Genomic DNA, 18,343 nt, shown 5'->3' with positions numbered 1-18,343 from the left:
ACACTTCTAAACTTCTAAGATAAATCTACCTCTTGTCTGAATCAAGCAACAATATATGAAGGCCAACTACGATTGGGCGAGCTTGGGGTGCTTAATCTCTTCCCATCCTGTACCCTAACTCCAGACCTTGTCTAGTAGAAAGACCTTCATGGAGTCATGTTTTGGTTCTTGGACCTATAACCGATGGCGACTCATTTGCTTCTTTCTAAGAGGCACTGCGTACTCCCAGGCTCACGCTTGATTTGAGCCTAAACCGCTTCAAGGGAGATTAAGAATTGCACACCCACCTTCATGAGAAGGAACCGACATGTTGATAAGTTACCATACAAATGGGGATATTAAAAAAAAATGATGTAGATCCTTCCAAACGCCACCACACTTATGAGTTGGCCTAGACTGAATTGAGCAGTATTATGACATTATGGTCTCCACCAACAAATCAACTACCACCTTCAAAACCATCTGTCTCTTTTGGAATTTTTTCTGTGTTCTTACATAAAAGTACCTGGCCATATATAGTTTGTGTTTATACATGAATTACACAAATTACGGTAGCGCTTGCGTTAGTTGACTATCTAATAGATGGTAGACAAGCTTTCTATGCTGCCTTCTTTTTCCCAAACAGTAAGCTCAATGAATATGTGTTCCCCTTCTGTGCAGCAGCTTCTACTCGATTTCCACCGATCTACAAGTTATTTTTATCAAGTACTCCATCAAATCAAAGTAAACAATACCGAAAAGTATCCAAAAATTATATCGGATTAATAAATAAATGACTTAGCATCCAACATATTATTAGTCCACGTGCCGTAGTAGGGGTACAAATGGTTCTTTTTTATTTCATAAAATATAATACAGAATGTATTGATTTAAAGGTATAGAACATACCTTGTCCATGAGCCAATAGCCAATGGTAGGCATATACTGCACCAAATACATAACAGCAAGCACAGGCTGCACGAGATAGCCAAAAGGATTGAGATTATTAAACAAGAAAATGTCAATGGTACGAGCAAGGCATAGTTATTTTGTTGCACATTCTAAACAAAGCAGAAGTGTATGTACTCCTACACTTTAACATAAAAAGCAAAGGCACGAGGACATTTTGGAGCATCGTATGAAGCCAGTCTTTCATGTCTTGATTAATAGTTTCAATTTTTCAAGTATATTTTATAATTGTTTGCATTGTCATATTCACAACAGTAGAGTAAATTAGAGTTGTAGAATATTATATATCGCTAGATCATATTCTAACAAAAAGGACACCAAAAAATAAAAGGAAGAAAGAAATACAAATAGAGGAGAGTCACCTCAAAAGGAAAAGAGCACAAAATTAATAATGCTGCGTTTGGATGAAGGATTTGTAGGCAGAATTTAGGCCCACCACAGAATTTTAAACTCTTTCAATTAAAATTCCTTGTTCGGATGTCATAAAGGGAATTCCAAATTTCATGAGAGAAATTTAGCCAGAATTTGGGACCTTCGATTTCTCCTTTCAAATTCCGCCTCTATAGGCGTTATTTCTAAAATTCTACTATTCACTCTATTTCTTCATTCACAGAAACCAGATCTAGAAGACTAGAAGCCACCATTCCAACATTCTCAATCATGCCCCTCTGTTCCACCCAATCAATGGACCCCACCAACACGTTGGTACCCAACCAAACCACAACACCCTCATGCAATAAGCCATATCTTCTTCAACACTGCCCTCTCCACAAATAGAGCTTCTAGAAGTTTCGGGGGATTGGATGATGACGCACATGAAGTTGGCCTGGACGATGACACGTACGTTGCGCTTTCTTGAGATTGAGAGGCATCAGAGCGCCAAAAATAGGAGGTTGTTCTTGTTATTGTTGAAGGTTAAGAGAGACGCAGCGGTTGCTGTAATGGCGTGGTGGCAGATGATTGAAATGGTGCAGTGGTGAGAGGTAAACCTTGATTGTTAATTATGCCTAAAGACAACCTCCGATTACAAACAAGAAACAAAACATAAACTGATGAACATAGGATTCAAAGAACGCTTCTTTATTTACTAAAGTTGGTTTTGGACATATAGAATACAAGAATGAAATCTTCTTGAGTGTTCTTCAATTCCACCTGTAAGTTCCAATCTGCTGAGAAGCTTTTTCTCCCTCTCCAATCATGTTTTTTCTCCTTTACTTTGAATTCCAGCAAAAACAGAAATTTCCTGTCACTCTTCTCCTTTAGATTACAGCAAGAAAAGAAACTTTCCCTTCTCTTTAAATATCATAATTCTTCTCTTCGAGAGCAGTATATGTTGGAGAGATTTCAGTTGAGTCAGTACACCTTGTCCCTTAGAAAACTCTCTTCGACAGCAGTATATGCTGGAAAGATTTCAGCAAAAATTGATACACTTTTCTGTCAGGAAAATTCTCTGACAGAAGTCTATTGGGAAATTTTGGCAGATTTTCAGTACTCTTTTTACCTCAAAGGCTCTCTCTCTCTTCATTTGATGTTCAGCCCTATTTATAGGTCATGGGCTGGAAGAAGTTAACCTTCTTTCCAAGCCAATCAAATTGTTATTATCCTGGTGTTTATCCTTATCCAAGTTCTTCAAGCACTGATCTATTTCAGTTAGATCAGTCTTCTTGAGTTATAAACAACTTTAAAAGCCTAACAACAAATAGGATCTTAATTCCAGCACATATGTGGAACTTTGTGAAGCCTAATGATGGACTCATCTGGTAGCTGCAGAACCCAGCTGTGGGCTTGAAACCAGGCCAAAACCTGTTACCTCGGGCCTTCTAAGGCTCATTTTAAAGCCCAATGCTGCCTCCCAGAAACCATTCCAGCCCAGGCTCTTGGGCCATTTAGGGCAGGAACTTTTTTTTGGATAAGTAAAGGAAATTTTATTCAAAAACTTAATAATGAGTCACCCGAGTATACAGGAAGTATACAGCAGGGGAACAAAATAATCAAATACATAAATTACAAGCATTCATCAAATCATAGACCGCAAAAATAGAATGACTTCCTATGATAGACATCCAGTCCGATAGAGTTTTAAAGAAGAAAAGTTGTAAATCAGCTATAGTCCTTTCAGAATCTTCAAAGCACCGGTTGTTTCTCTCTTGCCAAATGCACCACATCAAACAATGAGGGACAGCCATCCAAATAACACCATTACGATGATGACCAAAATTTCCTTGCCAACAAGCAAGGAGCTCAACTACAGTCTTTGGCATCACCTAGTGGATACCAAACAAGGTGCACACCATAGACCAAAAATCGTAAAGAATTGGACAATGTAGTAAAAGATTGTCTATCGATTCTCCATTACTTTTGCACATATAACACCAATCTAGAATCAACACCTTCTTCTTAAGTAAATTATCAATGGTCAAGATAGTTCCTAAAGCTGTCATCCAAACAAAAAATGCAACTCTAGAAGGAACCTTTTGCTTCCAAATACTTCTCCAAGGGAAGGATTAAGTACATACACCCAACAAAACCTGATAGTAACTGCTTACCTCAAAGCCCTTGCTCTTAGCAGGTGTCCAACACATCTTATCCTCACCAATACCTCTCAATGAGACTCCATATATAACATTCCAAAAAATAGACAAAGAATCTAATTCCCTATCATGAATTTCTTGCAGGAATTCTAAGTCCGAAAAAAGAACCCCGTTAAGAAACTGCATTAGATCAGCCACATAAGCCTCCTTACATTACTGATTCTGAATAAATCTGGAAAACACATACTCAAAGGATTATCCCCACACTAGACATCATGCCAAAATTTCACTCTAGTCCCATCTCTAATCTGAAACTGAATGTAGCGAGAAAAAGTAGACCAACCACTACTAATAGATTTCCATAAACTCACCCCATGGGAGCCTGGAACAGAATTAGAGCTCCAATCTCCCTCCTCAACTCCATATTTAGCTCTTATAACCCTTCTCCATAACGCTTCTCTCTCATACCCAAATCTCCACAACCATTTTCCCAATAATGCTTCATTAAAGTATCTCAAATTTCGAATTGCTAGACCCCTAGACTGGATAGGAGAGCATACCTTGGACCAATTCACCAAGTGACGTTTAGAATCATCTCCCAGACCACCCCGAAGAAAATTTCGTTGAAGTTGTTCTATATGGTATGCTATATCTGCCAAAATTGGAAAAAGGGAAAGGAGATAAGTAGGTAAATTGGATAAAGTACTTTTTATGAGAATAAGTCTCCCCCCTTTGGATAGATACAATCTTTTCCATCCTGCTAACCTCCTTTCCACCTTCTCAATGATGGGATTCCAAACTGCTCTATCTTTCCATTTTGCACCCAATGGAAGGCCTAAATATTTCATAGGAAGTGAGCCCTGCTTACAACCCAACACATCTGCTAGTTCAGACTTATCCAATTTAATTTTCAATCCCGATACAATCTCAAACCATGACAAAATTAGGCGCAAAAACAACATTTGGTCGATATCAGCATCGCACATAACCAATGTATCATCTGCGAAGAGAAGATGAGTTTACCTGTAAGTGATCACTTGTGGAGGTACCTACACTAAATCCAAACAATCGACCTTCTGTCACTGCCTTATCCATCATTTTGCTAATTGCCTCCATAGTTTTATAAGATTTGATAACATCCCAACAAGCTTGGAAAAAAGCCATAGGGAAACCATCTGGGCTAGGAGCTTTATTGACGCAAGACAACCAGAACAATATTGAAAGAACGGAAAAATAAAAGATATGACCTAGGAGTCAGCACCTAGACCTTGCTTGGAGTCAACACCAAGCGGGGAAACCACTAGGAGTCAGCACCTAGGGTAGACCTGGAGTCAGCACCAGATCAAAGAAAGACCAAACGGCCATTGTTTTCATTCATAAAAAATATCAACTAACTCCTCAAGGAGTACAATAGGTTGCTTATAAAGGATTACTAAACCCTAGTTTTAATTGGCTAGGAAACCCTAATTGCCTTATTATAAAAATACCCTTGCTGGCTAGGAAACCCTAATTGCCTTATTACAAAAATACCCTTGCTTCTAAATTAAAATACTAATAATCCAATAAACTAATAGAACCTAAAACATAAAAATACAATTGACTAGCAAACATAAATAATACTAAATAATAATTTTCTTGCATCTCCCGCATCATTCTCCTCTGGTTGGAGAAAACTCGACCTCGAGTTTTAAAGCATTGAAGGATTAGAATGCTGATAAATAACACTTGCTTCAAGTCTGAAATCACCTTAGGGAGCACAGGGAAAACAAAAACCTTGAATTCCACCACATCAAACTCATTTGGAATAACAAGATCAATGTGTGGAATCAGTATAATCTCTTCTTGAACCTTATGAACCATAGGAAGCACTGTGGTTTTAACCTCTTCAACTTCACCAATATGTAGATCTTCAAGGACTGTGGAGGGTTGATTAGAAGCACATTCAACAACTTCAACTTTCATATCATGTGCACCCTCTAACATAATACTCTCTTTAGGCACCATCTTTTCACCTTGCTGTTCTTCAATAGATTCATTTCCTTGCACGCTTGTCAAAGCAACACTTGTCGAGGCATGTACGTCTATGCCAACATTAGGCTTTGGTGTTGCTGGAGGATTCTCCACGACCAAGATATCACCATCAATGTTGTCTTCTATGGGGGCAGCAATAAGTTCATTATGATCAATTATCCTTGGTTTCCCAATTGAATAGGGTTGAGTCTTCATTTGCTTCATCTGAGCAATCCTGTCTTGAATCTCTTTCATGAGCTTTACAGTTAATTCCGTTACTTTCCTGGTAGATAATTCCTTGGTAGATTGTTCAAAAGTGCGCGGAGGACATGAAATGGGGTGAGGATGAGGAGTCATCGCATTTGCTTCAACTTGAAAAGTACCACACTGAGATTGGGGCAGATACTTAGCTCGATAGTATGGTGACAAATACTCATCACAAAGCTTTTCTTTCATATCTTCCCACACAGTAATGGCAAGTTCATAATCCATATAGCGGAAACGTTCAAGATTCTCCCAAAACCTTTGTGCTTTACCTATTAACTTCGACTTGGCATACCTAACCTTTTTGTTATCTACAAAATTTGCTTGCTCAAAGAATCGCTCCATCCCATTCATCCAGTTGACAAAATCTCGTGGATAAGTTTCATAACCATCAAAATAAGGTGCTTTTAATATTTCCATGATTCTCTAAAATAGTGAGTCAAAAAAATAGTTTGGAGTTGGAACAAGAACCTGGGCTGCTGCGATGTTCTCTGGACAGGTAGTGCTGGAACTGGGCTTGGACTGGTCTGTCACGGGCCTGGACTCTGCTTGGTCTTTTTTTTTTTTTTTTTTTTTGCAAAATAATAAAATACACTGCTGGACTTAAGGAACTACAAACTTAAAGAAAGCAAACAATAGACTTAAAAAGAACGCAAACTACAGGACAGACTTTTAAAAAAAGGAAACCATAGAAACTAAAAGAGACAACATTCTCTAAACTGAAAAGAGGCTCGGTGATGGACACGGTGCTAGGGATTGACGGCTGTGGCGGTGCAAAGACGGGGAAGACAGCGGCGGCTTGAATCGTAGAGGAGTGGCGGCGCGATGTCTTGGGTCTTGGCATCGGTGGTGGTCGATGTCCTCAGCGGCGGTAGTTGAAGGTGAAGATGGTGTCGGCGGCAGCTAAGTGCTAATCGGTTTCGGCGGCTAGTGGGTCAATATCAGCGGTGGTTGGTCAAGGTTGCCGATGGGTCTCGACGTGGGTCTCTTCTCTCTTTGTGGTTGCAAGGGATTTGGAAACTTGATTGTGGGTTCTGGACTAGAGGTTTCTGGTTGGTTTCAAAATCTAGTTCTTTTTTTTTTTTTTTGTGATATTTTCTGGCTCTTTCCTGCCGTGATGCTTCAACAGATCGGTGTTTGCTCTGATACCAAAACTGACGCAGGACTACCAGAACAATATTGAAAGAACGGAAAAATAAAGGATATGACCTAGGAGTCAGCACCTAGGCCTTGCTTGGAGTCAGCACCAAGCGGGGGAAACCACTAGGAGTTAGCACCTAGGGTAAACCTGGAGTCAGCACCAGACCAAAGAAAAACCAAACGGCCATTGTTTTCATTCATCAAAATATCAACTGTCTCCTCAAGGACTACAATAAATTGCTTATAAAGGATTACTAAATCCTAGTTCTAATTGGCTAGGAAACCCTAATTGCCTTATTACAAAAATACCCTTACTTCTAAATTAAAATACTAATAACCCAATAAACTAATAAGACCTAAAACATAAAAATACAATTAACTAGCAAATATAAATAATACTAAATAATAATTTTCTTGCATCTCCCGCATCATTTATCCCCCTCAATATCTTTAACTACCCCAAAAACTTCTACTTCATCAAAAGGCCTCACCAACCAGCGAGCCTTGTCATCAGAGATTTTAGGAAAATTCAACACATCCGGGTGTGGGCGATAGACCTTATGTTCCCTAAATAAATTTTTATAAAACTAAATAATGCAATCCTCTATACTTTTTTTATCAAAAGTCAGGACCCCATCAACCTTGAGATTAGTAATTGCATTGTTTCTTCTATGTGAGTTAGCCATTTGATGAAAGAACTTTGTATTGCTGTCCCCCTCCTTCAAGTAAAGCATTTTTTATTTTTGCCTCCAACTAATCTCTTCCAAAAGGCTGGTTTTTTTAAATTCTGTTTGAAGCCTTGCCTTCTCTAACTTCTCCTCTTCTAATAGAACTACCACTTCCTCTTTTGCAACCAAAGCATTCAAATCACTCTACAGTTGTATTTTTTTTACAGCCACGTTTCCGAACTCCAATTCGTTCCACTTCTTCAAGTTTGCCTTCAGGGCTTTTAATTTCATGGCCATTCTGTAGCTAGGTGTACCTTAAAATTGATAAGAATCCCACCAATCTTTCACCTTCCCCACAAAACCTTCCACCTGGAGCCACATATTCTCAAAATGAAAAGGTCTTCGTCCCTTCTGAATTGCATCACCCTCCAAGATAATTGGAAAGTGATCAAATAAGACTCTAACCAACCTCCTCTATGGCATATTGTGATAATGATCTTCCCAATCAAGAGAAAAAAGGAAACGATCTATCCAAGATCTAGAGATGGAATTGATCCATGAATACCTACCACCTGCCATAGGGATATCCAACAAACCATGCACAGAAATGAAATCTGAGAAGTCATGCATTGCTTGGGTAAAATTAACAGCCCCTAATTGCTCCGTTGGGAAACGAACAACATTGAAATCCCTTGATACACACCGAGGCACATTCCACCAACTATGAAGACCCGACAATTCCTCCCACAACAATCTACGCTCCCTGTCCACATTAGGACCATAACACCAATGAATGCCCATTCAAAATTATCACCCACATTCTTGAATCTGCAAGAAACTGAGTAGTGCCCCACAACTTCTTCTAACTTCTCCACTACCCTTTGATGCGGGAGATGCAAGAAAATTATTATTTAGTATTATTTATGCTTGCTAGTCAATTGTATTTTTATGTTTTAGGTCCAATTAGTTTATTGGATTATTAGTATTTTAATTTAGAAGCAAGGGTATTTTTGTAATAAGGCAATTACAGTTTCCTAGCTAGCAAGGGTATTTTTGCAATAAGGCAATTAGGGTTTCCTAGCCAATTAGAACTAGGGTTTAGTAATCCTTTATAAGCAACTTATTGTACTCCTTGAAGAGACAGTTGATATTTTGATTAATGAAAACAATGGCCGTTTGGTCTCTTTTGGTCCGGTGCTGACTCCAGATCTACCCTAGGTGCTGACTCCTAGTGGTTTCTCCGCTTGGTGCTGACTCCAAGCAAGGCCTAGGTGCTGACTCCTAGGTCATATCTTTTATTTTTTCGTTATTTCAATTTTGTTCTGGTTGTCCTTCGTCACCCTTCTATCCCACATAACCAAAATCCCTCCTAAGGCACCCAAAGATCCCAAGTACACCCAATCCACATAGTGACAACCCCATAAACTTCTAACAAATCCCCTAGTAATCAATTCCACCTTTGTCTCTTGTATACATGATATCAGCTCGCCACATTCGGATAAGATTCTTAATTTGAAGCCTTTTATCCCTTTCTTGCAGGCCTCTCACATTCCAAAATAAAATCTTCAAATTCATTTAGACACAATCAAAGCCCTCTCCCTACTAACACTGCAAGGCCTAACTGAAGAAAAGTCATAATTAACAGAACTAAATAAGCTCCGTAGTTCCCGTAAACCCCTCCCTCCTCCCTGTATTTTCTTTTTCTGAGCAAAAAACTCAAACTCCCTCTGTTTCATCTTCGCTTCAACAGCCAGGAGAAAACTTGTTGCCACTTTTTCCAACCCTTCAACTGAAGTCTCCAAAAAATTATCAAACCCCTGGAATTTACTTTGAAACCATTGAGACATTTGTGGTGAAACATCTTCAACCCTGTCTGAATGATCCCTTAGAACTGGAGCCTCCATTGAACTTGACATAGCCAAAGGGGTTACGCTCAGTGGCTCTAAAAAGAGTCCTTATAGTGCTGACATACATCAACCAAATCACCAGTGTCTTCTAAAGAACAACCTCCTCCACAAGCACCGTATCCCATTCAGAATTACTTTGTATAATTTGAAGCCTTCCTTTTGTTCCACATCAACATTAGAAACCAAAGCACTATCTATCAATGGGCTTTTGATCTCAATTGGTACCACCAACTGTCTCCCATCTTTGAGTTCGAGAACCCATTTTTCTGATGTACCCCAAGTCTTACTGGGTTCAATAGCATGCAAGGACAGAATCTGCTGTAACTTCGCCATCAGAACTGGTATCGGAAGGCACCAAGTGAGAACCACCTGAAATTGACTTGTTGGTACCTGGGCTTGCCGATACAGATGGTGAGACAAGAGACAAAGGTACAACAGGTTCTGTGATAGTAGTAGCATATCGCCGAATGTGCACCATCGGGGTGGGTCTGGGTCTCCGCCGAAACTGGCTTGTTGGCTCGAATCTTGCAATTTCAAACCTGAGTTTGAAGGCAGATTTTAAACACTGACTGTGGGCTGCCTCCAAACAGACAGATTTGGGCTTGGCTGTATTAAGTGGGTTAGAAGTAATAACATTATGAACAGTGTGGGCTTTAGAGGTTGCACCACTTTTGGGCCCACTTCATTAACCTCTATAGCCCATCTCCCATCTTTCTTTCCCACACTCCATACGCATAAAAATATCCAAGGTCAACAACTCAGATTTTATACCGTTACTTTCAACTCAGATTTGAATTTTGAACAAATGCAGTTTTATTCTTTCCTTTATTTCCTCCACCACCACCAATGCAAAGGTTTTTGAAGCGTCTCTTTTGGGAATACCTGTGGTTGCTTGCTTGGAAGCTAGAGACTCCCCAACTTCCCTTCTTGCACCACTATAGAACCCTTACGGCAACCATGAATGAGTTCAGATATTAATAAGAAAGAGCTGTAGGTGTTGGATCCCAACTGCAGAATAAAAAATTTGTCACCCTCACGGAAGGATTTCGCAAACTGACCATGAGACTATCCAGAGATCAGTTCTTCCACATTGAACAGCAATCTCTTTGCACTTCCTTTTCCCATGAAAATTGATCTTAAAGAATCTCTTCCTCTCATAAATACAAAGCTGGTAAAATGTACCACCTTCCTCAACTGTAAACTCTAAAGGTTCTTGATTCAAAGAAGAAAAAAACAGAGCCTCCCATAATGAAAAAAAAATCAACAAAAAGAAGCATAAAAAAACAAACAAAAGAAAGCAGGAGAACAGAGAAAAATCTATGGCTAATTCAAGGTAGCCAGGCCTCAATCTATTGAAGATGTTTTAAGTAGTTGTTTTACATTTGTAGTTGAACAGAAAACCTTTAGGGCAGGACTTGCTTTCCAGCAATTGAAAATTGGCTGCTAACAATGTTCGGGACCACTCAAACTAGTCAAAGCCACATAGAAGAAGTTGCAATGTAATGAGTCACTACATAAACAAATAGAATATCTGAAGCTAATTTGCACATGATGCACACAAAGTTGGGAGAGCCTAACATTTCCTTAGAGCAGGAAATTTTCAACCTTAACAGGAACTTTGAAAGTCTAAATGAATGTACTTGTAAAGTTGACCTGGTAGGAGTTGAGGCAGAAAGAAGCTCTATAGAGTCGCAGAGATTTACAATTATGCACCCTTTTGAGAATCAATTACATTGGATCATTGGCATTTTCATCCGGATGCCAAAAACCATGTTTTATAAACATCTCAAATATAAGGAAAGAGATAAATCATGCATAACATATTATCATTGCAGTAAATAAGTCTTTGTTTTTATCTAGATCAGCAGCAATTCAACTTGATGTCTTCTCTCTGGTAACAAGTGCATAAACAGCTATCATATAAACAGCATTAAATTTGCATGTATAGTCTGACTACAATGGATTTTATTTTTTCTTTGTTCTTTTCATTTTATTTTTATATTTTCAAGTAGAGCTCTTGCTTTAAGTTTTCCAGGAACTTCTAGATATAGCAGTCTTGTAAACCTAAATCAACCTACCAACAAAGCCGTGGAAAGAGGAGCACATAGTAACATAACCTATATACATATTTTACAGAGGTGAATTGCTAATAGTAAAGCATATACCTGATTTGATATCCAAACTTCCTTTAGACCATGGGAGGCAGCAACAATAGTCAGCTCAGCGCAACGTTCTGACGACACACGCTTCTGTATGAGGAGGAAATAACAAAAGATCAAGCAAATCATTTGAAAAGACGAATTTAAGAAATACATTGCCCATCACCTCAGGTTGGCAGCATAGAAGTGATGAACAATAATGACAAGAACAAATCCAAAAGAAAGAAATACTGTCAGAACGATGTCTACATGTTGCCTACTTGCAAATTGAAAAAGAGACTGACCAAACAAAACTGAAAAATATTTCAGGCTATGATATTGTCATCACCATATACAAGGATCTCTATACCTTATGACAGCCGCAACATACTTGCCTAAAAGCATCACTAATCCAATATATGGTACCTTTCATTACGTACCCACGAGTCCCAGACACATTTATTATAAATATTGATATCTTCCAATAAGCCACCAGCTAATAACCAAATTATAAAGACTTACTTTTTAATTGCTTTCTTCTGTGAAGAGGACCAACTATCATGGATCAGTAACTCCAACAGAATGTGACAAAACATAAAATAAATCTTATTTTTCAGAAGCCCGGAACCTCACACTATATTTTGTGCCTTTATAGACTATGAAATGCTCTTTGTTAGAATTCAAACTCATGGAAATTTTGACGTTGCAGTCAATGCACCATAATCCAATCAATATATAAAATATGCACTTTTTCCTCAATAACTGATATTATCCATCGTCTTACCTTTTGGATTTGGATAAAATTGTAAAATCAATTGAAGGAAGGAGATCCAACACTAGCAAAAATAGAAGTAATTTATTCTTTTAATGTAATAAATAAAATTACAAAAACAACTCACCTCAGGAGAACCCTTGTTTTCTGAAGTTTTTACTCCAGAATTATTTGACGTTTCTATCGGCCCAGGACAGACAACAGTCACCTTAATTCCTTTCTGGAAGAGCTGCAACCATGAAAGAGCAACAAGCATGTGAGAAGAAAGAAAATGAAGAAATTTTAACAACAATAAGCTAACACAATAGTACTAAAAAGTTAATTCAAAAGATCTGAAAAACATTAACAACTTAATAACTTTAGTTTTTATTCTTCATTTCCAATTTTCTTTATGTGAAACCTTAGGTGCTCATTAAGCACAGAATGAAACCGACCTACAAGTGTGGAAGAGAAGATGTTCCTTCTAGAGTACGCTCATCCTTGTATAGTTTTCAACTTTATCATTCTGATTTTTTTTTTTTTTTTAAATTTTAAATTGCAAGATAAATTGGTTCTTAGCTGCCAACTGATGGAACCTTTCTAAAGTCTTCATTATTTACTCCTGATACAGGGAGGATGGGGAACTGACAAAGATCACATGATTTTGCCAAATCAGCTTTGAACTAGCGAGTGATGATTGCCCTAGAGGGGTTTGGAAGTTAGATTTTCTGCATTAAGGCTCCCCAAAAAAGTAAGCAATAGTGGCACACTAGAGAAAAGTTTATAAATCAGGTGACCGTCGAAATCAACAATCACAACCACCCTCCATAAATTGATCTCAGAAAAATCAGCCTTTCATCTAGACTTGGAAGCAAATCATATATTGAGTTTAGCATCCTCACATTTATGTCAGAGGATTCAACAACTCAAAATTTCCTGCCACTCATTGAGACAGTAATATACTAGAATTCAGACTTCTTTCAATCTTTCTCAAGCAGCCATTATCAGTGGTATGATCCTAATGTCCCATATGGATTAGGTGTAAGCTTAACCATATATTTATATGCTCTTGGGCACCCTTTCCTTGCAAGCTGGTTTTCAAGGGTAAGTTCTACCCATGAGTTTTTAACATTTGGTATCAGAGCCAGCTACCACCTCAAGTAATTGGGTGTAGCTCATTGAGTATGGGATCAAATGAGTTGCGGCTTTGTAGTCAGATCTCGAAGGGGACGACTTAGAGGCTAGATTAAAATAACTGATAAGTGAATGGAGCCACCAAAAGAGAAAGGGCTACCATCGGGTCAGTGTCACTAAAGTAAGTTGTCGTGGACGTCGACTACGAAGCGTGGTGGTATGTTATGATCTAGTGTCCCATATGAATTAAGTATAAGCTTAACCATGTGTTTTTATAAGCTCTTAGGCACCCTCCCCTTGCAAGCCGGTTTTTAAGGGTGAGTTCTACCCATGGGTTCCTAACAACAGGACCACTAGTTAAAATGCTATTTCAAACGTATTGACAGGCATTGTTGTGTGGAATATAAAACCACAACATCGAATTCTCTAATGTATTATTTAAACATTTCGTATTGAGTGTTTCTCAATTATCTATTCTATGTATTTCTCTGTATGTTATTGCTTGTTCTGTTTGAATCACATCAAGTGGTTAGATATTTGGTTTCTAGGGTTTCTTTTATCTTTGCTATCCCAATTTGTTTGAAGCTTTGAGGCTTGTTGTGTGGGATTCTAGGGTTTTATGATATCTCTTGTATTCGAATACCCATTTTTAGAGATCGGTAAAAATTTTATATTTCTTGAGTTTTTATGTGCTCACCATTTCTAGGTTTTATGAGGTTCCTAGCCTCTATATTGAAATCAGTTATTGTTTTCAAATTATATTATTTGTTGAAGCTTGAAAGAAAGCTGGTTCTTTAGGGTTGTGAAAATTTTTAATTTGGATGTGTGTCAGTAGCCAAAATGAAAAATCAAAAACTTTGGTTCAGTACCAAACCCACCCCCCCCCCCCCCCCCAAACCAATCAACCAACCAAAACAATTTCACCCCTAGAAAATGCATTGAAATCAAAGTTAACCTGAATTAGTGAAAATTTTCATGCATAACTAATTAGTATAGCCCATCTAGCTCACATTTTTAATAGGTGAATACATTTCACTCAATTTTAACAGATCTCACCCTTCCCTTCCCTTATAAGGGGAAAGGAATACCATTTGGTACAAAAACCATCAGAATAGTCCCATCTAGCTCATATTTAAGACATTCAAACTAGAACAGGTATCTCACAATCTCAACCCTGGGCAACCTACAAATCACTAACAACTGTAGTCATTCAACATGTTTAAGTAGAAAGTCAGAGATCGCAAATTTATAGTTGAAGCACCAAATGTAACTTGAATTTTTCTTTTCTTTTCTTTTTTGGGTAAGTATCCTTTCTTTGCTTGTAACTTGAATTCTTATGCCTCATGAAAGAAGTTATAATTATACCTCAGAGCGCAAGGTGTGAAAGTATCCATTTAGAGCATATTTAGAAGCGGAGTATACGGCCTGACCTGGTGCAGGTGTCTTTCCTGCAGCACTGCTCATCTGCATGTTTAAGCAAATATCACAACAAAACAATAATAGAAGAGTGGAAGGGGGGAAGGAAAATAAAATAACTGGGATTCAGCTCTCTATAATCAGTTAACCTGCTTATCAACTAGCAAAACCCAGACAGATCCTGAGTCATACTTTGTAAACACAAACAAACAATTCTAACTAATCTTGGAAAACATATTATCTGCAATAGTTTATTTCTGAGAGCATGCCAAGGTCCCTGCTTAATATTATCCAGCTACTCAAAGACAAGGGGCATGTCTCAAAATATTAAGTAAATATCCATCCAATATATTTCTTATAATGAAATGACATTTTGGAACCAAAATTTGACATTATAAAACAACTAGTTTCCACATACCACAACAAAATGACCCTTCCCCCGCTTCAGCATGAAAGGCACCAGGAACCGCGTGAGAGAGATTGTCCCCAGAACATTTACAGTGAATGTTGCCTACTTGCACAAGAGAGTAATATGATAACTTTCAGAAGAGTGATACAAATGGAATAGCACCAAAAGAAATTTAGTAACCATGGGTAAATCATCTTGATAATTAAATTCAAACCACTGGGTATAAATATCAGTGACATTCTTTTGATACCTTAACACTATCCTCAGTGACATCCAAAGCTGACGTTTTCTGCCAAAACAATAATATATAAAAAAAAAATGATAAACATATATATAGATTAACGTTGTTGGCTCAACATAAAGTCATTCTTTGCTCATAATGCATCAAAGTCACCTTACTGACCTAGGAAATGGAACTACTTTTCACAAGAAGCAAATTGGAGAGCAATTGTATGCATGCTTTAACGAAATAAAAATGTTCTTACTTGTGGTATTTGCTGTTGTAAATACTGCATGTTCAGCTTACAGCTTATTACTCAAATTACAACTACCAACGGCATTAACATACCAATAAAATAGCCCAACCCTTCAGTATGATATATACAATATTTAGGATTCACAAATCAAATTACTTTTGCTGATTTTGCTAATTGAAAAAACTAAATTTAAACACATAATTATAGAAATTTTCAGGTTATCCTAATGTGTGCAGCATAGGAAAATTGTCAAGTGATACTTCAGTGTAAATACAGTAGATCTTTTAACAAGAAAGTAAGCAGCATCCATTTAGCTTCACAATGAAACTTTGAAGGAAAATAAAAGCAATATCTCACATACAGGACGCTCAAAAGCTGCATTATGGATCATATAATCAACACCAGAACCAGGAAAAATGGATTCTGCTTTCTCCACAACTGCTTTGAGGGAATCTTCCGCAGACGTCAGGTCCAATGGTAAAATCTTCACTTCATCAGGTGCATGTTTACCTGCAGGCATGCTAGCCACATTTTAAGAAAGGGGTGCAATATTTAAAATATTTGATAGCTTACACAAAGATTCAGTGAAAGGACATACCAGTGAGCTGCCTCTTGACTCGCTCCAATTCAGCTTCATTTCGTGCCGAAAGAATGAGCTTGGCGCCTAATCTAGCAAGCTGCTTAGCAAGAATCTCTCCTTCACACACAACATTAGGAGGTGAAAAATAAATTATATATTTTATGTGAAAACAACAATTGGCAGACACAAAAAAAAAAAATTCAATATGGCAATTATAAAAGTAACAAGGATGCCAGAATGAGACCTCAACATGTCAATCACATACAAAAGGAACAGAAGATGAGTCCTGAATAGACTCAGACTACTAATATATATTTCTCCTACTGCAATCTATAATTTACAAGAAGGAAAAAAAGAAAAAGAAAAAGAACTCAATGAGGAAAAGAAAAAGATTTCCATAACATATCTTTGAATCTTAATGAACATAAATGAAAACAAGAATCACCAGAAACAAGAAAATTCATTGGAAAAACTATAGGAATTTATTTTTTGTAATGGTCAACATTCACCAAATTAGATAAATCACCACCAATGTTTAGGGACCACCCTCAAGCCATTAATATTAGAACATCAAAACTAGGTTAGTTTCGTTGTATTACCAATGAAACTAATGTAACAAAATTTGCTTCTCTACTTATTACAACGAACAATATCACCATAATCACCAACAGTAATTAAGTATTTACACATATTTGAAATACTGTCGTAGCTAAAGTAGCTGCCATCATCATGATAGTAGCCATAAAAACCAATGGTGATAATAACAATGATGACAAAAAAAGCCACTGGTGAAAATTTCAAAGCTTCCATGAATATATATATATATATATATATATGAAATGAAGGTCAAAACCATCAACATGAACATCCATCCAAGCATCACCATAAAAAACATCTATTGCTGCATAAATTCAAGAAAGAGCAAATCATATTTGTCATTGTTTCACAATACATAAGATTAAACACTCGCATACCAATTCCACGGCTAGCTCCAGTAATCCAAACAACCTGAAAAGAACAACTAAACATATTATTTCAAGTACAAAAATAACACAAAGTGTAAGAAATGAGAAAATGTTGAAAAATCAGAACTGGGTAACCTTATCTTCAATCTCTTCACGCTTTACATGTTTTTTAGATACCAAAGTGAAATCCCCTAAAGAAAGAAAAACAAAACAAAAAACAAAAACCCATGAATTAATTTCAACAGCCAAATTGAATTAACACACAAAGCACACAGAGAGAGAGAGAGCGAGAGAGAGAAAATGGTTTTGTGGGTTTTGAGTAATTACCATCAGCAGTGACGAATTTGAATAGAAGGAAGAGAAAGAGAAAGAGAGAAATGAAGAAGAGGAGGGAAAGCAATATGCCCATGTTAAAAGCGTGTTAGTGTTAGAAGTTAGAAGACGAAGAGTGAACAGTTAGATATTTGATGGCTTGACGATGCTCTCTTGTTTATGTCGCTCAAACTCTTGTTTTGGTTTTGGGATTTGGCAATGCCATAAAACTTCCTTATTTCACTCAGATCAGAGTAAGCAGGGTGGCAATATTTGGGCGAAAATGGCCAAATGGCCTTAAAAACCAAACTATCTAGTTAGTAGGCAAGACTTAGAAACATATTTCATTTATAGCATCTCGAGTCTTAAAGACTCGATTTTGGGCTTCAAAATCGAGTCTTTAAGGCTCGGTTTGTATGCTTGATCACGTCTGATGTGGCAGAGTTGCCATCTGGCATTAACATGGAAATCGAGTCTCTTAGACTCGATTTCCACGTGTATTCCAACCGGAAATCGAGTCTTAGAGACTCGATTTCAATCCCAAAATTTTGAAAAAAATTTCTAAGTCTCAACATGCCAAAATACCCAAACGCAGATCAGATCAGAGGGAGAGAAACAGAAACACACAGCTCAGATCAGATCAGAGGGAGAGAAACAGAGAACCTCACTGCCAAACCTCACCAGATCAGATCAG

General features: G+C 37.6%; 1 protein-coding gene across 1 annotated transcript; it reads right to left on the bottom strand.

Moving 5' to 3' along the window:
* Positions 1–444: 444 nt before the first annotated feature.
* Positions 445–17,940, bottom strand: LOC126691102 (uncharacterized). Its single transcript, XM_050386178.1, has 12 exons — positions 17,665–17,940; positions 17,473–17,528; positions 17,347–17,380; positions 16,391–16,489; positions 16,154–16,302; positions 15,567–15,605; positions 15,326–15,418; positions 14,857–14,955; positions 12,506–12,607; positions 11,634–11,717; positions 889–954; positions 445–685 (listed from the first exon to the last, which is right to left on the bottom strand). Exons 1-12 carry the CDS (start codon positions 17,744–17,746, stop codon positions 599–601), a joined length of 990 nt encoding a protein of 329 aa, XP_050242135.1. The 5' UTR covers positions 17,747–17,940; the 3' UTR covers positions 445–598.
* Between the last annotated feature and the right edge of the window lie 403 nt (positions 17,941–18,343).

The sequence above is a fragment of the Quercus robur genome, chromosome 1 (genome assembly GCF_932294415.1).
Source record: "Quercus robur chromosome 1, dhQueRobu3.1, whole genome shotgun sequence".
NCBI classification, from domain to species: Eukaryota; Viridiplantae; Streptophyta; class Magnoliopsida; order Fagales; family Fagaceae; genus Quercus; species Quercus robur.
The sequence above is the reverse complement of the archived record's forward strand: the minus strand, read 5'-3'. Positions and strand labels throughout refer to the sequence as shown.